Source organism: Copidosoma floridanum, unplaced genomic scaffold (assembly GCF_036245765.1).
Source record: "Copidosoma floridanum isolate Cflo_tuat_1 unplaced genomic scaffold, Cflo_Japanese_pri ptg000009l, whole genome shotgun sequence".
In the NCBI taxonomy this organism is placed as follows: domain Eukaryota; kingdom Metazoa; phylum Arthropoda; class Insecta; order Hymenoptera; family Encyrtidae; genus Copidosoma; species Copidosoma floridanum.
Window position 1 is genome coordinate 2,164,553 of NW_028321886.1, and position 24,196 is coordinate 2,188,748.

A 24,196-nucleotide genomic window follows, 5' to 3' on the forward strand; every position below is an offset into this window, starting at 1 on the left:
AGGCCAAAAAAAGCTAGATGTGCGAGTAGTAATAGTAATTGAGAAGTATTTTAGAAAAGCTCTCTCGGTTCGAACACATTTATGTGAACACACAATGTAATGTATTAACGAAGGTAGGAATTTAATTTTTGTACGAAATAATCCGTGCTAATTGCAACAATCCCCTCGACAAGAACACATACGAAGGACGGTTGAGTTGAAACGGCCCGTATGAACTTTTACCGGATAACTTTAATAATTTTCATACGTGACAACACTAGTCGGTACTGCGTTTACTGCATCGCACGATTGCGCCGATTTCATGCTTGAGTCTATGATGCTATACTTACTATTTCTTACCCCAAAGAGATTCTAATGAAAATTACCATACGTGATTTGATTTCCGGCTCGGGTTTTTATGGTCAGAGGTGCTCTTTTTTATACTCCTCTGTAGAATAAATCTTGGTATCATTGTTGTTCTGTGGGAAAGTGTTGTTCCCTTTTATTTTTTATGAGCCTACGTGCCCCAAATGTTAAATAACTTACTTGAAGTATGCGTATTGTGTGTGATGTACGGACATGTGTGATTTCGCAATAGTTTTTCATCTTACGTATGTGTTGAATTTTTGGGAAGGACGAGTTTTTATTTTTTTTATTTTGAAGTCGAAGTGGCAGCGAAAAGTAAATCAGAATCGGTTAGTGGATCGGTAGCCTTGGGATGATTGGAACGTGAAAATCGCACAATCTCCTTCTGTGAAATGCAACTACTTATTTCTCGCACATAGATATACTTACTGACACGTCTATGTTTAAAAGAAATTCATTCATCAATATTGTGTTCAACGTAAAAATCTTCCGTCATTTCCGTACAATGGCTCCTAAAATTTTGTTCTCGACATTTCGACACCCTCCATGGCAATGATTGAGACACCTTTTCTTCGAAACATTATCCCGGAGCTTTCTTTTGACTAAAAGCCGTGCATTAATTGAAGAAAGAAAAAAAAAAGATTATTGAATAACTCTTGCAATGACCTGCGTGTGGTAAAAATAAAAAAAAAAAATAAAAAATAAAAAAAAAAAAAAAAAAGAGATATGATTCGTTCGAGTCCAAGGATATCGGCGTTATTTCGTGCCATCGAATCGTCGAAAATTCGCATAAAAATACCAGTTCCCATCGCGCATAATGGGACCAAAAATCGGGTCAAGGAGAGCTGATGAGTTGGTAATGCATTTCTTTAACGACGTGTAAGTATAATATCCCCGGGCCTGATCTCGATTTAACGACGGTGCGCAGCGTGAACAAACAAGGGTATATGCATGTATATATATACTTAAAATCAAGTATTCTTTCAATGGCAAATGCTCGTAAACAACAAAGCTATTTGTTAAACGCGAAATAACCGAGGTGTTGTACAATTTTTTCGCTATTTCGACAGTAAAACTACTCACCAAAATTGTTACTGCTATAAATATTTGACGTCGAGAACTAGTTTAATCCAACACTTATTGCGTCAAATCCAAAGCTCGTAAAGGGGCTAATACAGTTTTAAGTGTCACCTCGTGAGCCCTTGACTTCACCCTTTTTCTCCAGATAATTTTGACTTCTGGAGGCAACTTAATCAATCATCGGAAAAAAAAAAAAAAAAAAAAAAAATATGTATAAAAGTAATCGAAACGCATGAGCTAACACTCGATTCGTTCTTTTCGAGTTCCCTAAAAGTCCCTCTTGTACCTGAGCTATTGTATTATTATTTTGTAATCAATAGCCGTTTCAATTGCATTTGGGACAAAGCATAAGATGAATTTTTGTTGCCAATTGTCCCTCGGGAAAAAAAAAGTCCCGTATCACCAAGCTCCGTCCGAAATAGTATACATGGCCATAAATTGAAGTGGACCACCATCAGCAGCACCGGAACAATGCACAGTGCTCCCCTCGACCCGCGGCTTTCGTCAAAAGAGAGACGCGTGCCTCCTCCATCGGAGGAGAGAAGAGACCAGCTTCACCGCACACCTGTCTCTAGGCGCGTGTATTCAGTTCACCGTAAGCCTCCGGACAGGCCAGCAGGACCGGCTCGTCCCCTTCTCGCGCACTCGCCGTTCTCCTGCTTTATCTTGGTTACCTGCGATTGTAAAAAAATCCTTTTTTTTTTTTTTTTTTTTTTTTCCTTCTTCTTTCTCGCCCCAACAATACGGGCACTGGCGAACGAGTGTTTTTTTTTCCCTTTCTTTCGTTGTAACGAGTCGCGGCGTCTAGGTTCTCCGCGCAAAGTGTACCGGTGAGGTTTTTGCGGTCTTCTTTCGGCCATCCGGGAATTTTTCGGTGCAAACTGGCGGCCGATGTACCGCTGCGCGCCGCGGAGGATTACTCTGGCCTGTGGATGTAGTGTGCAGCGGCCGAGAGGAGCCGATGATTCCGGGGTGTGACCTCATTTTACGGATAAAACAGGTTAGCTGAGCTTTTTCCCGTCGCCGATGGTGTAATTTTTTTTTTTTTTTTTTTTTTTTTCACGGTTTCACTAACGGCTGCGAGGGCTCGTCAATTTTTTCCTTTGGTCTTAGGGACAAGTACAAAGTTGAGGAGAAAAGAACAATTAAATATTAAAAGACTCGAACGAAAACAAAACAATCGTCGTAGAGATGCCATGGCTTTTTTAATATTAAATGACATTGATCAACTAAAATTTAAAAAACAATTTTTTCATCAAATCACGATTGCAATAAAAAAAAAAACTTGGAATTACTCGAGTATCCGTTGACATCCATCTCATTAGAACCAAAAGCGCAAAGACGCGTCTCTCGTGACCCTTGAGGTGTATATAACCAATTGCACGATTCGTATTCGACAATCCCTGGCCCAAAAGCTACAATTTGATATAACAACGCAGCGTCCCTATGCATACACTTGGCCATAATGTGTATATTTCAACACGGCAATTTGTGCACATAGAGTTCACGGTGGGGCCGATAAATTTGCATTGGCGCAATTTTAGAATACACTTGTATATACGCGCGCTTGTCTCGCAATACGCACATGCGCGCGCCTTTGCACAAGAGCAGCAGGATATGTAAATTTGTGGAATTTTGCAAGACAGACCGACAGACGAGGGGAAAAAAAAAAACTATCACTAGGTTCCGTTAAAACGGAAAACGTTGCGGGCTTTGGTTTCTATACGTGACACATAGATTACAGCGTTAACGGTGTCGATTCAATTTTGACAATTTCGTATTCCATGCGATTGTACATTTTTTTTATTTTTTATTCGACACGAGTATCGGTAAGGGGAGTATAGTATCATTTTGTAATTTGCTATTGTGATTTATGGTAATTAAAAGCAATCGCGTTCGCAATTTCGTGTACATCAACGAGGCTAATTCGTATCGCGGTTGCAGGAAAAGTTTTACCCTATGCATTTATGGTGAAAAAAAAAAAAAAAAAAAAATTATAATTATAGCATATTTCGCTCGTACCTAATTACCTTAATGACACTTCTTTCCACGCCTTATCACAATCATGTAAATCACGCAAATAAGTTGCAAATTCGTTTTTTTCTACGACATACAAAAAACATTCATTCATTATCGTATCGGCACTCGGCAATCGATCGATGAGTAAAAAATCTTGTGGGCACGTGACTCCGCTACGTATCGCCAATCCTTGAGGTAACTTTTTTGCAAAATGTTGGTGTACATTACACGTATACTTGGATAGAGAGTACAAAAGTCGTTGTGAAGTAATTCAGTTGTTGTAGCTATCTAGCATTTACCCTTGTGGACTTTCAACAGTAAGAATTTTCATTTGCATTAAAAAAAAAAAAAACCTGCAAAATATCTTAAAGATCAGGGTCCTGTCGCGAGTTAGCACGATTGTGCAAACACATAACATACACGTGTACAGCCGGAGCAACAGGTTTTTTTTTTTCTCAGATAAAGTAAAGTTTTATATGTACAGCAAAACTTCTCGCTTGCGTTTACGAATAATGTTGTAATGGGCTATACTGCTGATCCGCACGTACGTATAATTCTGTTCCGTTCTTTGCGCAGAGGTACACAATATATTATCATATACATTACGCGCAGTACCTGTACGTTGAGTAAAAAAAGTGCACGCAAAGGCCCAAGAAAATTATTTCTCGAAAATTACTCGGGTGGAATAGTAATTTTTCTTTTTTTTTTCCTGCACAGGTTGTGTCTCGTTGAATTGGCTTTCGAGCTTTGCTAAGCGCAATCGAGAGCCACAACATATTAAAACAACTCGAATGAAGTGATCTTGAAAGGTTCATTTTAATTCATGTGGCGTGTTTATTTTTTTGAATATTATTCATCCGCGTGTTTTAAACAAGTTTTTTTTTTTTTTTATCACGACGACCACGTGGTCGCAGTAGGTATCTAGGTGACGTGTTTTTTATCGAGTAATGAAACGGGTAAAAAAAAAAAAATACATTCAAGTAAAAGTCAAGCTGCAATGTCAACCTGGATGTTCTGTAACGCTTGGCTCGTGCGACAAACCCCGAAACACAGCGTGTGTATATACAATAGACCGAAAAAAAAGAAAAACGAGGGGAAAGAGGGTGTTTCGCAAGGGTCCGTTATTTCTTTCTTTTTCTTCGTCCATAGTCAATTGCAAAACACCCAGCTCTTGATCAATCGCTAATAAGCATCGCAAATGCCGGATTTTGTCGGGCAATCGAAGAAAAAAAAATACCAGTAAGTATATACATAGAGCGCGGGGTTGCGACAGTGAAATTTTCCGAGAACCGCAATCGACGAGTACGCGTTTGCAGGTGTAGCGTCAAATTGGCTCTTGATTACCGGTGCAGGGAAAACTACTTCCATCAGATTCGTGCAATTTTCGGGAATTGCGCGCTAAAATGCACGTATAGTCGCGCGTTCGAATTAAACGGGCGGCGAATGTATATTTCATTCGGTTGATAATTGCTACTCGGATCGCTGTGAAGTTTTGTGCTTCTCCCCTTTTTTCATCTAGAGCCAAGTTACAACGGTACACGCGCATCGCGATAATGCAATTTAAGATAGATTTTCGTAACGCCTCGCCACCGCTGTAAGTGATGCTCGAGATGATGTGTGTACGTACCGCGTGGCGTGGATCTGTATGGGGCACGCGTGGTCCTTACAGAAATATATGTCCGTAAAATGCGTTTACAAAGATGTTCATACAATACCTTAAGTATATATGCCCCCGAGCAAAAGAGATGTGCGAGATCCTCGGTTTTGCAAACACATTTGTTTGGAGCTCATGACGTTTAACGGCCTTTTGTCGGTCGACTCTCACCTCGTCTTTCGCGCGCGCGTGCATGTTTTCTCGCTTATTTTGCACCCTCTTTGTGCTCTTGTGGATACTTATTTGTACATATATATATTTTTTTTTTTTTCATTGGACTCCATTGATGAGTGTTTTCACCTGTATACCTAATGATACTTGGAGGTGTTGAGGAAAATCGTGTGCAAGTAGCGCGTGACGCGGGCCAGCGCCAATGAAACAGATTTTCGCGATCGAAGACAAATTGCGCAGCTTAGTTTTTATCGGCTCTTCGTACATTTTCCTCGTTCGCTATAATTACAGAGACAGGTTGAAGTGCACATTTATATGTATATTACATTTTATCCGCTAATTGCAAAAACAGTGTTTTTATGATGAGGCGCTCGGAAAGTCATTTTTGATACGGTAGGTTTTTTTTTTTTTTTTTTTTTTTTCTTCAAGCGGATAGTCGGTGCGTCCATTTGCACGATGGTCGATGCATTTTCAAGTATAATATGCCATTACTGCGGTAAAGTCCATCGAGTCCTTGCTTATACCAGGTATAATGTCTCAAAAAGAATCCTCGGACGACGGTGCCCGAGGGTACTGATATCTCGGCCCGAAACCACACCCCCCTCATGGTGGGTATCATCACCATGACAATTTACCAACAAAATTGTGCCTGCGTATGCGTATGTGTATACGAAATCTGAGAAATTGTCTGCGAAAGAGAAGAGGAAAAAAAAAAAAAGTAACAAACTACCTACGATGCAATGTATACCTGTACATGCATATGGATACTAAATGCCCTGCGTACAACAGTAAATGGTATATATTATGTATACCTACTTACGTGTTGTTTGCTAATTATTCGAGACGCGCTGCGCAAATTTTGTCATGCGTACGAGCTATTATTTGCGCTCGTAGCAACGCAGATATAATATTATAATGGTGCATCTCTTGTTTCACTCGATAAACAAAAAAAAAAAACAAAAAAAATTGAGCTGACATTTGAATGATCGGAAAATCGAGAAATAACTCTGTTTTTTGGGCCCTGTTTGTTAACGAGCTGGGTTGCATCGAAAGGACAAAAACGTGCAGGAAAAGCGTGTCTGATGTGAAAAAAAGCAACCCTCTGTACTTTGATGCAGAAAGAGAGAGAGAGGTGCTTGTTAAAAACACGGCTGTACTATCCTCACGCGCAAGTATGGTACAGACAGCCTGCACCACCGACTCGTGCAATAGTATAATCCAATAAAATTGTCAAGTCCGGGTTACCTACCTATCAGCGTATATAATATTATACAATGCACATACAACCGCACGCGAGCAAACAACGAGCCTCGCAACGAGCCTCCAGGGTTTTCACTTTGAAGATTCCGATGAATTCGTGGATAGAGAGAGAGGACAAGTGTTTGTCGTGTCTAGTGGTTGCCTAATAGTCTCGAGGTCCTTGTAATACCGTGTACGCGAGTATTGCGCGACGCGCGATTGATTCGCTCTGGACATGGGGAGGAAAAACAAGAGACATGGGGGGAAACACTTACTTGCACGTGTACTTCATTTGCGTGTGTAAAAAATACATTTTTTTTTTTTTTTTTTTTTTTTTCCTTCAACTTGATATGCGCAGATTACGATAATTGGACGAGTTTTTCTCTCCCCCCAGAGCGATATAAGTACACAACAATACCAGTCTGCAATAATGGCGCGAGCGATAATGTTATTCCCGACATTTTGTTTTAATGGACTTTTTTTTTTTTTTCTCACCCCAGAGTTTATGCATCGACGAGTTTTTTCGCGTCCATCGTTCAAGGACCGAAAAACTTTGCGACAAATATTATACACGCGATCTCAAGGCTTCGGTGCTCCTTTCGCGCTTTACTCGGCGATAAGTACAATTTTTAATCTCCTTTTGATGCAAAGTTTCGTACTCGCGATTTTTCAGGCGGAAAAGAAAAACAGCATAAGCAATGCCAATGGTTTTTGCGTGCACGCGATACGCGAATGAAAAGATCATTTTAATTGTACATAATAATTATTATAAAAATTCGTAGGAGAGAGAAAAAAAAAGAAGCAAGAGTCGTATACGTACGTAACATTTAAGAGGCAATATAACAACGCGTTTGCTGTAAATACATTAGGTGTATACCTGTACGCGTAGCCGCGGGCGAAAAATTGAATTTTCGGCTCACAATACCAACGCGGGTGTATCATCGTATATCCATAGCATCGCCGCATTATGCAATTATTTACGTCGCACGTGCATTGCAGCCAAGTTCATCAGTCACCGGGTGTATAAAATAATAAAACCCACGGCTGGCTCGTTACGCAATCGAACAAGAGTATAGTACAAGAGATAAATGGGAGTCGATAAATTTTCTTTTCTTTCAGCCCGACAGACCACAAATTTACGTTGATTTTTTACGCTCGCGTGCTTGCTTATTTACGATTTGTTCGTGGAAAAAAAAGATACAATAAATTCGTTTGTTTTGAAAATTTATGTCCCAAGCATTTGACAAACTTTGCAAAGAAGCACCCCTGGATTGGCGTTTTCCGCGACGGTAAGAATAAAATTTGCTCACCACGTATAGGACACGATACAAACCGGATGATCCGACTTTGCCGTCGTCGCCGTGACCAGTCATAAAAGTTTCCGGTGAACCGTGCACCGCATAACAATATGTAAGCATCACGAACTCTCTCCTTTTTCACTTGTGCAAAAAGTATACATACTCACTGGGGTAACTTTCTGAAGGCTGGATTTCCTCAGCACAGCGTGATGGTTTGTCGTGATGTGCACGCACGTGGCGCACGCGCGTCTTAGATATGAAATCAGATGGAACGACTTTAAAACGAGCAGTGGAAAAGATAAAAAAAAAAAAAAAAAATGGAAATGTACTTGAAGCAAAAAACGAAAGTCAGCCCGCGTTATTTAGAAAGCGAGCGACTTGTGTTATAATAAAGCCGTCCTGCTCGACTAGGGCTTGACTCGGGTTTTTTTTTTTGTTTCATCGTTCGTGTGTGTCTCGCCGAACAAACAACCATCATAACGCGCGACGGGAATCTGGAGTTGCACTTGAATATTTGAAACGACACCTTTTTTTTTTTTTTTTTTTTTTTTTGCAGACGTATGTAGGTACTAACCCGTATGCGAGCGTATAATTATATACCTGCTCGAGAGAGAGATCATTTTGGCTGATAGTGAAAGTCTCTATGGGCACTGATTGCAATGCAAAGTATTTTTTTTTTTTTTTTTTTTCACAAAGCAATTGTTTGCCCGTTGTTTATGAAAACAATTTAAATAAAACTTTCTACTCGCCCATTGTGGTGAAATTAATAAAACTGGCGATAATTTTGACCAAGAATTCATTAGGGAGGGGAAAAAAGCTAATTTTTCCTTTTCTTTTCTTTTCTCCTACTGTCGTTACATCTCCTCACATTATTTTCACCGATTGTACAACCGATTTTCAGATCGTACGCACTTTTTGTAGTGAAACAAACATCTCGAATAAAATATATATAGGAGAAAAAAAAAAAGTCACAAAAACCTTATGTTATATTTCCAATTTCAGGTCCCCCCCGCAGCCCGAGGCCCGTATGGACTATCGATCGGCGCAACATCGGAGGAGCAACGCATGAGCATCATCATCATCGACGCGACACGCGCGTTTCGAGCTCCCCTCTCGGCTGTCTAGCTTCTTTTTTTTTTTTTTTTCCTTTTCCGTCTTCCCTTCCACCTCGCGCCTCATCTCGGTGTTTTTGCACCCACAGTGGCGTTCCATCGCCGTGGCCAACCCGCAGGGGTATACACAACGACCGGCACCCGCGCCTCGTCGTCCAGCACATCCCCCGCCGTGTGGTGGCGGTGCACCGCGAAAAAGCCAACTGCCATCGCGTCGCAGTCGTGAGCCACTGCTTGCCTCAGCAGCAGTCGTTACCTCGACCGTTCCGTACCTACTACCTTTTTGTTTGCCACGTGGAAGGAAAAATAAAATAATATGCCGTCCCCGATGCAAGCCCTCGGCGAGGTCGTCGTTTTTCTGCTGCTGTCGGCCATGGCCATCGTCGAGTCGATCGTCAGGTGGCTCACGCCGAGCAAGTACAAGATGAAGAGCGTGGCCGGTGAAATCGCCCTCGTCACCGGGGGTGGGAGCGGCCTCGGCAGACTCGTGTCGCTCAAACTTGCCGAGCTCGGTGCGATAGTCGTCGTCTGGGACATCAATGCCAAAGGTCAGTCTGTTTTTTTTCTTTTTTCTTTTTTCTTTCATTTTACGTTATTTTCAACGGACCCTTCGACACTCGCGAAAACTGGACTCGATCGTTTGATGGGATACGTTAAAAACTCCATCGGGGCTTTTCTCCGTCGCCCTGTAGAACCGAGGTGTTGGGTGTACAGAAATCGTTAACGATTTCTTTCTGGGAAATGTATCGCGGGAAATCGGTTGAAATTACATATACAGAGCCCAATTAGGATACACTGTCACGAGGATAACCAAATGTATGAGGTGTACATGCGCGAGGATCCGAGTGCAGGTCATCGAAACTGGGAGTAGCTAATTTAAAGATGAAAAATTACCGATGTGCAATTGTAGGTTGCACGTTAATTGGACAAAGTTGAGGAAGTATCTGTACACATACCGAGGTGTACGGGAAACAATCCAGATACAATATTATTATCATCGTCGCTTTCTATGCACGTACCACGTAGTGTATAATAACAATGAAACATCGAAGGAAACTAAAAATCGGTAATATTTTCATGATAATGGAATAAAAATTTAAAATTAAAAAAGAGCCTGTCGTAACACTGCATGTATCATTCTTTTTTTCTACTGTAACGTGACGTGTGCGTATATATTGACATAGATTTGAAGTACCCGTACCGCGTGATTTTGAAAAAGACATTTGACTCCCGAACGGTTGTTGGTTTTGCGTCCGCGGTCCGATTGCTCTTTGCGAAAATTTACATCTCCATGCGAATCTGTCGCTTGAAAATTTTCCACGTTCAATGTATTCGCTAAAGGTTTTTTTTTTTTTTTTTTTTTTTTACCAAAGTGAAACGTGATTTATCAAAGCAACGGTGAGTCGAGGTAACGATCGATCGGTATGAATATACATGCACGCTTTCAAAGGGTCCCTGCCCATATAATATATTACACGTTTATACAACCAGCCTTTTGTTACGTAAGCCCTGCCTCCGTACGGATAATGTGCAATGATGCTTCTATGGATCGTTTGACACTTTCTCGTCGTTTATTCAAAGTGAAATTTATTTATTTAATTTGTTTTTTGTTTTTGTTTTTTTCTTACAAAATTACGATTTGTTTCGTAAGGCTCAACAAAAAACGTTCCATATAATGTATTGACCGTAAAGTATACCTATGCCAACAGAAAGTCGGTATTTTCGAGCTAAATGGAAACTGAACTTCTAAGGCCACGACTTTCGAATCTCGATTCCCTGACCACCAGTAACAACAAACTAAATGAAAAAAAAAAAGAAAAAAAAATCGCTAAACAATAGCAGAAACGACCAAGTGCAGGCAGTTTATTGGCCATTGATTTTATGTACCCACGAACCGGCCGTACTTAATAACAGTGAGTGAATATAGGTATAAGTTGCAACTCGCAGAAAAAAAGAAAGAAAAAAGGATCAACGACCAAACCTTTTTTTTTCCAGCATAAGTAGGTATAGGTCGGTATATATACCTATACCTCCACTTTCGCATAAGATTTGACATAATATACTCTCGAACGGCGCTCGATTGACCGTGACTTCGTGTACAGGTACAAACCTATAACACACCAGCAGCTCGTAAAAGCACGTCCCATTCAACGAGGATTGCAAACTCCAATCGTGTATATATATATTGTATCGATGGAAGAGAGAAACCTCTACCCATGTATTAAGTATGTATATGCTTTACTTGTACTTTCGCTGGCGCACACAATATACCCATACATGTATACCTCAGTAGATCACATTTTTATAGATGATGTAGCACGATGATGCGGCTGCACTGTGCACGTGTACCTATATATGCCCACCTATAACTACATGTGACCCGGCTCATCCCTTTCTCTCGCTCGTCATCATTATCTTCATTATCATACACGTGTGGCACGTTTTAATGGATTTCGTAACGGTTTATTTTGCGAGAATACACATTTGTCTGACCACCTGTTTGCCGAGCTTATGTTGCTCTCGGTTAATTTTACAAAACGTTGTTGGCTGAGCATTGCCTCTCATATGTATAACATACTACATCTGTTACCTAAATCATCAAAATTATCTTGACTTTGTACGTTTTTGGCAGAAAAAAGAAAAAAAACAAAGTCAGAGATCGGTCGTTCGTAAATCGGTCGTCATAAAAACACGTTGATCGGACTACCGTAATTGGAAATCGGTTTTCAAAGTCAGCACCGTTTATAATTTTTAACTTTTGAGCGCAAGGTGATGACAATGCGAGCAGATAAGCAAAATTACATCCATGTATACTAAAAATTAATTCAAGCGTTCGTCAACGTGAGGGCATTTTTATAATTTGCTACGGATGAGGCTCTAATCGTAAAAAATTTTCTAGAAAACGCCCGAGAAAGTTTTGTTCCAAATTAACAATTAAATTTCACGAGGAAACGAAGAACAGTCATTTGAGTGACGTCAATAACACATCGAGTTCTACTTATTCTTTGGGATACCATACGACGAAATTGTGCATGTATCATTAGTTGAAAAATTATCGGGTAAACGAGAGCACGATGATAATAATAATTATTGCAAGTACATCTGGGAGAGTATAATACATGTAAGTATTGGCTTACATCACGTCGTGCATATTGTAATGTTGCGATGAAAAAATATGTCTACTGTCAGCCTGTACATAATAGTAAAACAGGTGTCCAATCAACCGTACAGATAATCGGTAATGATGTCTTATTCAGGACGTTGCGTTTGAAATCGTCAAGAAAATCGTGGTGAATCCAAGACAATCGATCAAATCCGAAGAAAGGACGTGATAAACTATACACCAGATCAGGACAGACTCATCGACATCACATTAGCGAGGATTTTTTTTTTTTTTTGGCGAGCAGAAATACCGTAAGCCGCAGACTCCAGCTGGGATACACGTATAATATAAATATCCCGTTACGCCGGCTGGCCGTAAAAAATCACCGCGTTCGTAGTTCGTATCGAGAATACATGGATGAAAACGTCGAATCGTACGTTCTTTGAATCAAGGGGAAATTGTTTGAACGTATAAATATATGCGTATCAAGTTCTAGAAAACAATTTGGTGCCATTATAGCAAAGCACTCGGTAATATCCTCCTCGTGCTACGAAGAAGCAGCTTTTTTTTTTTTTTTTCTATTCTCTCCACCGTAATACACTTCAAGGCCGTTTCCGCTCGTTGCTTTCGTTGCGAAAATAATGGCTACGCGCGCGTCCGACCATACAGCGCAGGTGCTTTGCTTTGAGGTTGATCGTGATTCTTTTGCCCCTTCCTCCAAAGTCCAATTTCATTATCTCGAGTGGAAACTAAGTGAAACGCGGCTTGATTCGTTCCGTTGAATGCCATTCTTTGGATATTACGATACATCGGCCAATATGGTGCCTTTACTTCTAAATCTCAGTGCCGTATTACTTTTTTTTTTTTTTTTTTTTTTTTTTTAATCGACATTTTTCAATTAATTTCTTATTTGTCTGAATAACAAAGTTTGATGACGCGTCGCACACGAATCGTCCGATAAACTAATGGCTCAGCTCGAGACAATGGAAATGAAAAAAACACAATATCGTTTTGAAACGATAATGCACTCTGCACTCGACTTTTTATTATGAATTTAAAAAAAACTAGGTGTCATTACCTTTACGAGTGAGACTCTAATATCTCTGAATTTTACGTAACTAGTGGGGAAAAAAGCAGCCTCGCTCTGATGTATGCAAAATTATTGAAAGTGCCATTTTTTTTGCTTGCCTAATTATTCACTGAAAATCACCTAAGGACTTTTTTTTCCAAACCAATGACAGGTCGCGACAAAAAAGAATCGTTAAATTGATATAAATTTAGGTTCTGACCACAAAAACTCTACACGTCACCGAAGGAAAAAAAAATTTGTATAAATATCGAGAACCTCTTTGAGTGCTGTATGAACGTGTCGAAATTGTTATAAGACACTAAAAGCTCATTTTAATTTAAATTATTCGTGTTTGCCGTGTACCAAAGAAATGTTAGGCCGATCCTGCAGAAGAGCGAATGAATCGCATTTTCTCTCCACGTCCGCGCGTGAACATCGGGATGTTCCTTGTACAAGAGTATGATGTAGAAAGTCCCGGGGATTTCTTCCTCGTCACGCTGCAGCTGCCAAGTGGCACTTGCACGTATGGATTGCCGTCGCAAGTAGCAGTCGGAAACTCACACGTCTGTAATCGAGTAACCCCACATAGATCGAGAATACTCGTAACACACGTAACAAAAGTGCATTGATGTACTGCGAACACTTAATATTATGTCATCCGTAACTGTTGTTATTCTTGATTAACGTGTTTTTGGATGACGAAAATTTACCGATCGGCATCGTTGATGCCGATTCATGGTGAATCGGATAACTAACCGATTTTTCCCTATAAATTTTCAAACGATACGTCTACAATTGGAACCTTGTATAATACAATCGTTGTCTGGCGGCTCAAAAAATGTAAGTTGGGCCAATCGAGAAATTTTTAGTTGTCGAGGCAAGGACCGATAGCCGATTTAAATTAAAACCATAAATATATATCTCGCACTCACTGTGGTACGATGCCGAGATTGCAACGATCGCGCGAGTTTGCAGACTACAATGGTAGCAACCGCCAAATTTCATCAAGGATTTTAGCTATACCCCTGCCGAGTGTCTCCGCGGTGCGACAGGACGATCATTTTTCGATCAAACGGCGTATGTACGCCATGCGGCGACGTCTAGACCGCAGGACTCGATTGCGCGCGGCTTGGAAGAGCCCGTCATCAGCTGCACACAGGCCCGTGATTGTTTTTTTTTTTTTTTTTTTTTTCCCTAACGCGTCCTCGTCGCAGTTGGTTGTGCGATCTCTCGCGAGGTGTACGCGCGGACGAAAGAAAAGACGAGAAAAAAAAGGGAAAGAGAGAAGAATTTCCCATCGGCCGATGAAAAATGAAGAGTCGTAAATCACCATCAATATACGTATTTACGACGTAATGGCACGACCAGTCCAAGTACTTGGTTGCGCGATGAGCTATACGAGCCGGATACACACACGTGTATACAATATTTACGTATAGAAATACGTAACAAGCGGGCACTTGCTCGAGTTTTTACAGGCATTGAAGCTAAACGTCCCTTTTGTAAGGTCGGTGTTGATTAGATTAAGTATCGTTGCGTTGATTGGGACATTTTTCTTTCCTTTCGCACGGGTCAACGACTGTAACCGCCGAAGAAAAGAAACAATTGTTCTACGCGCTTACAATAATTTGTTCCAATTGATCATTACACGTTGCGCGTACTTGCAGGCCTGAACGAGACCCTGGAGATGATCAAGCAAGCGGGGGGCACGTGTCACGGCTACGTCTGCGATCTCTGCGACAGAGAGGACGTCTACAGGAAAGCCGCTGTGCTGAACAAGGAAGTCGGACGAGTGAGTTTTTATTTTTCATCAATTACAACGTTTTTTTGTTTCAAGAACCACGCGTTTCGTCCTTCGATGGTTTTACTTTGCACCCGTTTAGTGCGAGCACACTCGAGATGCGTTTGGGACTCCGTATCTGATGATTCATGAAGCGACAGAGTCATAATTTTTCTCTTCCCGCGTGTATGTATACATATGATGACCATCGAGTTTTCACGTTGATGATCGATAGCGCGAGCACGTTTATGGACAAGGCCAATGGCGACGTGATTAGCTCGATCCTCTTGATGGTTTTCTACGTGTGGCTGGGATGAGGTCCATTGATCGCGATGGAGGTCCCCAGACGTGCTGATGCCCAAAACTCATCGGATCGTTGTGGAAAGGCGATCCTTCGGAATGGCACTGCGCTTTGGTATACAACGCGCGATATCTCCTGTTATACGTGATACACCGTATAGTATGATCGCGCGCGTAATTATCGTGCCTACCGATTTCACAACGCGGTCAAAAACTGCTCCCCCGTAGCGGACATTCGACAAAATTGCACTCTATGTGTCGAGTCGCCAACGCATTCCGGTCTTTTTGAGCGATAAATAAGATTTTTTTAAAAGTTTTTTCCAAACGATGCAAAACAGAGAGAGAGAGAGAGGCTCAAAGTACAAGTGCAACTGTAGCTGATGTTGAGGCGCGCGGCGCACGTGTGGCGTTGCGAAAGTCCCGAGTCGGCGATTGCCTATATTATTACGCCAGCCTTGCGGCTCTTGCGCGATAGGTGCAGTTGACCCGCTTCTCCATAGGTACCTTTTCTCGCAATGCTCGAGAGAAGGCTTCATCTCTCGCTGAGTCTCGTATGGCCACACGTCGAGGACCACTATTTTTTTTTTTTTTCTTTCCCTTCGGTATCGTCGGGGAGATAAATAATTTAAAGCCCATTATGGTCGGCTTTTTCTGACTCATGAGGCCGATCGGTGTTTCGGGCGCATGTATGAATTGTTACAAATGGGTTGTTTTTTTTTTTTTTTTTTTTTTTTTGTTTCGAGCGTATCTAAGCGCTTCTGTATTTTGTTTCGTTTATCGAAGGTTGACGAATATTGTTGCGTCGGACCAGATAAGCATTTGAATTTAAGTGTTTAAGAGAAACGGGTTTGGTCCGCGAAAATTGCCACTCCGGACTGTTGGCGTATTAGCAGTCGACCGTATTGTGGACTCTATTTTTTTTTTTTTCCATTCCTTTCGAAAGAGCCCGTGCTGTGTTTAAATTGGCAATTTGAAGGTGCCTGCGATACAGGGGGGAATTAAAAATGCTCAATATTATAATTGTTCTTTATAGTGCAGCTGAAAACGATGGAGAATGGATGTTTTTTTGCAGGTGTCGATTCTCGTGAACAATGCGGGTATCGTGGTGGCCAAGAGATTCCTTGAGACGCCGGACAACATGCTCGTCAAAACTATGGAAGTCAACATCATCAGTCACTTTTGGGTACGTTAAACGAGAATTGTGCATTCAACGCGTGAACGACCCAAATAGCTTGTACAAAAAAAGCTATCGCTGCTTGCAACAACTGCCTTTCCTAATAAACCCAACTAAAGATAATTAACAAAAAACACTATAAAAATCCGAGCTAAGCTCCAATTTAATGGGCAGTAAAAATTGATACAGATACATCAGGTATTGCAGTATAGATCAAAGTACCTTGGACCTCAGTTCGCAGACAGAGGATAATTTCCAATTACTTACTCTATACGTGTGTAGGCAACAAATCACTGGAAAAAAAAAAATTAATATAAAAAAAAGTGCAAACCATTCGTGAAAGGGATACTTTTGTAATTCAACAACAAAAGTGTACCTACTCGCGAAGAACCACGAAAGATACCAACCACATGTGAGCCAAGGAAAACTCGTGAGTGGATAAAAATAAAAGCGACAAAAAAAAAAAAAAAAAAGAAATAAAAGACCCTTTAAGTGGTCATTGATTTCGCCAGAGCAGATTCAAGGACCTGCTGTATACCCACTACTTATATTACCAACTACCTGCACCGAGTATAGGTACGTACACACATGTGTTGTATACACGTATAGGTGCACGGCGGAATCGCAATCGTCGGATCGAGTCTTACACCCGTGACTATATACAACTACCTGTAATATGGGTGAACGGCATTCCGGAGCTGCTCAGCGGCACCGGGGCCGGCTACAACCGGTCGTTCGCTCGCTTCGCCGATATTACGCCGGCAGCGTCGATTGTCGTATCTTGTCTTTTTATTCGCTTGGTGTATATTTTCTTGTACCCCCGGGCTCGAGTGTACAGTATACAATATATGACGCGGCAAAGGAGCCCGGTGTTCGCAAAGGATCGCCACAAGAGGATTATTGTAATGCTTGCCGACGAGCGCGTGTGCATATACGTTGGAGGTGATGATTATGTATTTTATGGCCTTTTTTTTTCCTTTTTTTCTTTTTTTTTTTTAACGCGAGTCATTGTGCAATTAAATGTAGAACTATTGACGCGTGAATCCGATATGTTTATCGTTGAGACGTTTTTTAATAAACGACACTAATGAGTACACGTACATTCGCGATCGCGTTAATCTTGATTTTAATGGACTCGAGGACTTGGGACCGATTTTTTTTTTTTAATTGATACAGAGAAGAGCTAAGGATCCGTTGCTTTCTCTGAACGCTGTTCCCGTGACCCGAGAAAAAGGTGATTTATTTTTAAACGATTCGCAAGAGCATAAAAGCCCATTGATCGGTAAGAAATCGGTGCAAAATGTTTCAATTTTACAATTACATTTTAAGCCGAAATGAGGATAAATCGTTTCTTCAAGTATATATTATTATGTACTTGATTCGATGAATTGAATTAATAACGTTTTTGACATAAAGTAGAGTAGAAAATTATGCCACGAAAACAAACACGAAAGCACCCGCGCGGTCTTGGCTCATCGTGCCCCATGCACAGGTTGTTGAAAAATAAACCGCAGAGTCTCGTTTCGTGCCCTTCACCAGCCTTGACAACGACAATTGCACGCGCGACAGTACTCTCGCAAGGAATAAATAAAGGTGTCGTTGTAAGTAAAGGTACGAGCGAAGGTCTGCTCGAACCGGTTGGGCTGCAGGGATAAACGTACATACACACACGTGCTCCAATGCGTCGGCGAAAATTACGATCGTCCCGAGCCTGCATCCGCAGAGATTTTTCAATGCCACGGTCTCGAGAGCCCATCGTGTATACGTATATAATATATAACGTGTGCATGTGTGTGTGTGAGTCAGGGTACGTATATACATAGGTATTAGATAATACGCGCGTGGTGCAGAAACGCGGAACTTGTTCTAGAGATGCGAAAAGATACTGAGGCAACCGGTCGCTCCGTGGGATGGAGTTCGTACGAGGTACGCGGAAGCTGCGCTCGTACATGATGGCACGGATATGCTTGTGTACACCTCGAGAAATACCGATTTAAGGGCGACCGTTAAGGTTGCCTCGTGTGTGTGTGTACATGTCGATGGAATCGGGTGTAGTTGGCTCGTGAAAGCAAAGGGTTATCATAGTTGGAAGTTCGGGTTGTTTTTAGAAATCACATCTACGAGATTTTACAAACTTTGTTTTTTTTTTTTGTTTTTTTTTCCCGCTCCGGTATCTGTTCAAGCACCCATACACGAATAGCTTCACCAAAGGGGCTTGGACGTTTTAGCGGAAAACAACTCCCGGATCTCTTGCAGTCGAGTTTTTGCAACCAGTAATTCATCTCTGCTCGCGTTATGCGCCTACCACTAATCACCCGTTTAATGTGCGTGCAGGCCGAGGAAAGAGAGAAAAAGAGAAATAAAAAATCACACCGTCCAAACTGCATAGGCACACAATTGACGAAACAAAAAACTCCGGCGGTTAAAGATATTTTTAAAACCCCATGTGAATCCGTTGATTCCTTTGTAAGGCAAATCGTTGAGCCGTGAAATGTTTATAGTTGCGAGGAAAAAAAACAAAAAAAAAACAATTTTTCCTGGCTCTCCTTGACAACTCCAAGCCCAGTGAGTGTAGGTACATTTTGTCTACAGGATCCAAGCGCTCCTTTTGACATCACCTTCGCAAGAAAGCGAAGCTTGTCACACAGATCCAATTAATGGTTCAAAATAACGATGAAATTTCGCAAACGGAGCATATGAAAAACGATGACATACATTTATACTTGCATAAATAATCTTCTTTAAACCTCGGCCCGCGGGTGCTGATTGAAGATTCCTTTTTCCTTTTTTTTTTTTTTTTTCCCATCATTATTATTATGGCTCAAAGTATAAGGTATATATACCATCAGTTCTCGTTCCGTAGAAAGGCTTCGTAATAACAAAATAACGCGCGTGTTGCAGACGGTGAAGGCCTTCCTGCCGGCTATGCTTAAGGCGAACAAGGGCCACATCGTGAGCATAGCCAGCGTAGCGGGCCACGTCGGCTGTCCCAAGCTCGTCGACTACACGGCCTCCAAGTTCGCTGCGGTTGGCTTTGACGAGGCCCTTCGCGTCGAGCTCGAGGTAAGCTACCATATACATGGGTCACTGTCGTCGTTGTGATCACTGTTGTTACCCGAGGATACAAACATACAGCTGTTGTTTGCTTTGTACCTGAGATCTTTGGTCGGGCCATTTTGTGCATTTAACGAGCGGCAGTTTACACTATGCACTTGTACCATATTATACCATATCCAAATATGAATGGTGAATGGTTGTTGTTGTTGTTTTTTTTTTTTTTTTTTTTTTTTTTTTTTTTTTTTTTTTACAAAAACTGCGTGAATTTCAACGGCTGTGTGTTGCTTGGGAATTGTATTTCGGGTTTTGAAGCGATTGGTTATTGATAGAAGCTTTTGTTTTTTGTTTCAGACCGACGGCTACAACAACATCAAAACAACTGCCATCTGTCCGTACTTCATACGCAGCACAGGGATGTTCGACAGCGTGATGGCCAGGTAAGAGATTTTTTATTTCTCGGGTGCATGGCTCTTGTGTGAATTTTATTTTTTTTCCAAGCTAGTATAGCGCGAGTGTCAAGCAAATTGTTAAGCTAAAGGTAAAGCGTTGAAACGTAAATTATACGTTTGTTGCGAGTGTAAAATGCATTCTTTTTTTTTCAGAATGGCCGGTCTATTAGAATTCAGGTAAATCCGTTTGGCAAAGAGAGACGTCGCGAATCGTAAAGTATCATATTTTGAACCACAAGTTTTTTTTTTTTTTTTTTTTCTTCCAACAATACTCGGCATGTACTTACCTCACATTTACATTCAAATCAGGTATTCAAAGGCTTTTTTATCTCTACTTTGTAAGTTAAACGATAAACGACTTTCAAGCATTTATCGGTGCATTTCATTACGTGTACATATGTATGGTAGGTGTAGGTGCGAAAATTTTTTTTTTCAATCGCAGTCCATACAATTTCATTGTCAGTGTTCAACTCGTATACAAATCTAACGTCAACGAACGTATCACGCTCATGGACATCAGAATATTTATAGTTAACGTCGAATCATAATTGTCATTTTAAATGTAGTAGAATTTTTTATTTTTCATAAAATCACATGCTCTTTGATTAAAAAAAAAAAAAACAAAAAAAAAAAATATTAAACAAATCAACACTTGGAACACGCATAAGGTTGTCATTAACTCGAATCATGGTATACATTAGGTTGGAAAAAAAAGTCATTTAATGTGGACACATATCTACCGTAATTGTAATTTTGTTAATGAAAGAGAAAAAAATAAATAAATAAATATAATTTCAGATACATTCCTACTCTGACTCCCGAAGAAGTCGCGAATCGCGTGATCGAAGCGATGCGGTGCAACGAGAGAATCGCCTTTATTCCAGGATACTTCAAGGCACTGATAATCGCAAGAATGTAAGTTGGCAATGTATAGATTGAACGAAACCCTACATTACCTGTTCGAGTTTTTCCTGTAAAGTAACAAAATATACTTGCACGTCGCACAGGCTATTCCCGTGGAAGTGCTCGACTATGCTGATGAACGGCCTCGTCTCGGACGTGTCGCCACCGCTCGATCTCTCAAACACCATGACCCCCAAGATCGAGAACCTCAACGGCAAAGAGCTGACCAACGGCACTGCCGTCCATCAGCAGCTTGCCCGGCGCGTCTCCAACTCCGAGAGAAAGCCCTAACTCGACCTGCGCTTCCCCATTTCTTCTTTTTCTCGTAAGCGCACTTGTCTTTTTGTCAATGATGGGTTATTGGCCCCGACCTCCGTACATTGTCGCGCTTGGCGATCATTTATGATGTATTTTTCTAAAGAAGAAGAAGAAAAAAAAAAAAAAAAAAAAAGGAGGATAAAAAAGCAATTATCGGGTGAACAGGGTTTTTTGTGTACGCGATGTATACAAACTTATATTTTTGTATGAATACGACTGGAGGGATACCGATACATAATTTTTAAAAGATATACGGGGAAAAATGATATTTTACCGTCAGCTGGGAAATATGCAATTAATCGAATCCATGATTATACATGTTATATTCGTGTCCTTCGGTATGTTCGACCCCGTATCCTGATAAGGTATATTTATTACGATTATTTGTAAATTACTAAGTTTCGGGCTCTACTTTTTTAATGCGTAAGTATACAGGTAGTTGCGATGAGCACGAGTAAGCTGTGTTTATTTTAAGGATAATAAATACGGAGTTTCAAAAAAGAAAGAAAACAAAAAAAAAACAAGAATTTTTCGAGTTTACTTTTGGGTCCAAAAGTGCCATTCTGTTCGCCTTTGAATGATGATGCATACGCGTTTGCTGCAGTTGAGTCGCTGGACGACGAACTAGCTAGATTTGTCAACGGATTTATCGTCTGTTTGAATTACCAATTGTTTGCGGGTGAATTTTTATTTTCCAAAACTTGAAAAGATTGATGCATTTGAAAGTTTTGGTTTACTTATTTTCTAACTATTCGATTATTTGCGAAATTGACCTAAGTAACAGTAGTAGTAAATTACAAACTGAATTTAAGTCGGGAGACATATTATTATTGTGTAAGAATTTGAAGTACAATCAATTGTCCGCGAGGGCACAGAAAGAGCGAATTAATCGTACTATTATTAATTTTTAATGGAATTCCATTGATAAACTCTGTTAAGTTAAAATCCTAGCTTTTACGTATACAATACTTACTTGTCTTTCTTGTAAACTTATGCACAATAATTGTTACTTTTTTTTTTTTACTTTATGTGAGTGTACTTACGTAAACGATCGAAATAACTTTCAAGTAAATTTAACTGGAATCCCAGATGTTGTTCTCAGGTGAGAAAACGATCTCCTATGAAGAAACAATTGATAAATAATTAGTTCAACATTGCCAAGAATCACATAATATAATGTATTTTTGTGTAGAGATGTTATAACTGTGTACAAAATGTGAATAAATAATCATACGACATGTCATAAGAAATTGCCAAGTACCTGTTTGTTTGCCGATAATTTTCCCAGCCAGGAATGCCCCAGGGTGTCGGTAAAAATTTGTTCAGCCACGGGCTCGTTGTTCTGCCAAACGGCGCTCAAGGAACTGCCGTCCGGAAATTTGTAAGTACCTCGGCCGCTCATTTTACCCTCGTTATTAACTTCCCCTCTGTATTCGGCCTCATTGTCATACCTTGGAAATCAACACCAACATATAGGAGACATATGTAAAGAAAATCTTTGTTATTGAACATGAAAGAGAAATATCATAAATTAATTGGTCCAACTCACGATATCAAAACTTTTGAACCAACGCGGTCTCTGTCCCACACAGTTTGATACTTGTCCCCATCGCTAGTTTGATAAATTCCATATTCTATCCTCGTCAAATAGGTACTTGGTAATACATGATTGTTATTATTAAAAAAAGAAAAAAAAACAACTTTTATTTTATACCAGGTGTTACCTAACCTTGCCTATAGATATCCTTGTTAACAACAACGTAATTTCCTTCGTAAATATCTCCATTTGTAAAGTGGAATACTCCTTTTCCATTTTTAATGCTTGTTGTTTTTACTAATGGTTTAGATTTTTTGACCTTAGCTTTGTTCATGCTATTATTGTTTAACTTAAAAAAAATGTATTGGCCAAACTATTGCAAAATCTTGGATGCCGTAAAGTTAAAAATTTTTTTCTTGTGATGAAAAAAAAGATTTGTGTACTCCAATTTTTATGTTAAGTTGTATGTAATTACTTTTCATTTAACTGTGTATCAGGGTACATTACATACATATTTCTTTGAGGCCATTATATGCCATGTGTTTAAAAAAACTGTATGTCTTTGTTTAATAAACAAGACATGTTACTGATAAAATGACAACTTTATCTCGTCGTCGTTCGTCTCATCGTCTGCTCTGAACATTCAATTTAAAGTCAGCGCCATCTTACGCGGCTAATTCCGAACTAAAAAGTACCCCTAATTCCCCGCCAGACAGCGCTAGTAGTAGATGATACTATTCGTTCAACGTTTCAGACATTCTGGTCCATCTGGTTGTTAGATTTATGTTTGTACGATTAATTTTCATAATTCAAGTCAAGTAAAACTATTGACAGTTGTATCTGTGAATATAACAGGTTATGGTTAATGAATGTATGCAATTTTAAATGTATTACACCGACAAATTCACGCTCGTACGATCAGAAATTTTGGTAAGCTTCGGTCTCGAATGAAACCGAGCGACATGAAATGGTAACGAACTGCGAGTTAATTGTATATGATCTAGGACTTAATGAATTCAGAGAAATAAATTTACTTCAACAGCAATGAGAATTTCTTACAGATAGTGCGGTACGTTGAAAAGTAATTTTTGGCCCTGAAAAGGGCCGGTTGTTTTGATGTGTCAAATTTTCCCAGGTACTTCACTTCTTGGCTAATTTCGGCTTTGCTACTTTGGCAGTTGCCGGCAACATCTTCGTTTTCGCAGATTTTACTAGTTTATTAGCTTTTGGTTTTGCAAGCGACATGTTGATAGACTTTCCAGTTCTTTTCTTGGTGACCTTTTTCCCACCAGATTTGGTCGCAATTGACTTTGCGTCACTTCTTTTGACCTTTTTACCACCAGATTTTGTCGTTATTGACTTCGCGGCACTTTTCTTGACCTTTTTACTATCTGGTTTGGTCGCTACTGACTTCGCGGCATTTTTCTTGACCTTTTTGCCATCTGGTTTGATCGCCACAGGCTTCTTTGGTTTCTGATCTACACTAGGTTTTCCTCCTACCTTGAAGCGACCGGACGCGCCAACACCACTGGTTTGAACGATGGTCTCCTTCTCGACGGAGTTTTTCAAGTATTTCTTGATGAAGGGC

General features: G+C 40.3%; 2 protein-coding genes across 3 annotated transcripts; one reads left to right on the forward strand and one right to left on the reverse strand.

Moving 5' to 3' along the window:
- The first annotated feature begins 2,016 nt into the window (after positions 1–2,016).
- On the forward strand, positions 2,017–22,039 carry LOC106643551 (estradiol 17-beta-dehydrogenase 11). 2 transcript variants are annotated; one of them, XM_089589694.1, is made up of 9 exons: positions 2,017–2,425; positions 8,809–9,466; positions 14,758–14,882; positions 16,243–16,353; positions 19,246–19,407; positions 19,753–19,838; positions 20,004–20,027; positions 20,649–20,765; positions 20,858–22,039. In XM_089589694.1, exons 2-9 carry the CDS (start codon positions 9,235–9,237, stop codon positions 21,042–21,044), a joined length of 1,044 nt encoding a protein of 347 aa, XP_089445820.1. In that variant the 5' UTR covers positions 2,017–2,425; positions 8,809–9,234; the 3' UTR covers positions 21,045–22,039. The 2 variants fall into 2 exon arrangements, with proteins under 2 accessions (XP_089445820.1, XP_089445821.1); XM_089589695.1 differs by lacking the exon at positions 20,004–20,027.
- A 105-nt stretch (positions 22,040–22,144) lies between these two features.
- LOC111643303 (uncharacterized) lies at positions 22,145–22,942 on the reverse strand. The gene is made up of 4 exons (XM_023390878.2): positions 22,801–22,942; positions 22,621–22,705; positions 22,333–22,522; positions 22,145–22,189 (listed from the first exon to the last, which is right to left on the reverse strand). Exons 1-4 carry the CDS (start codon positions 22,940–22,942, stop codon positions 22,145–22,147), a joined length of 462 nt encoding a protein of 153 aa, XP_023246646.2.
- Positions 22,943–24,196: the final 1,254 nt, after the last annotated feature.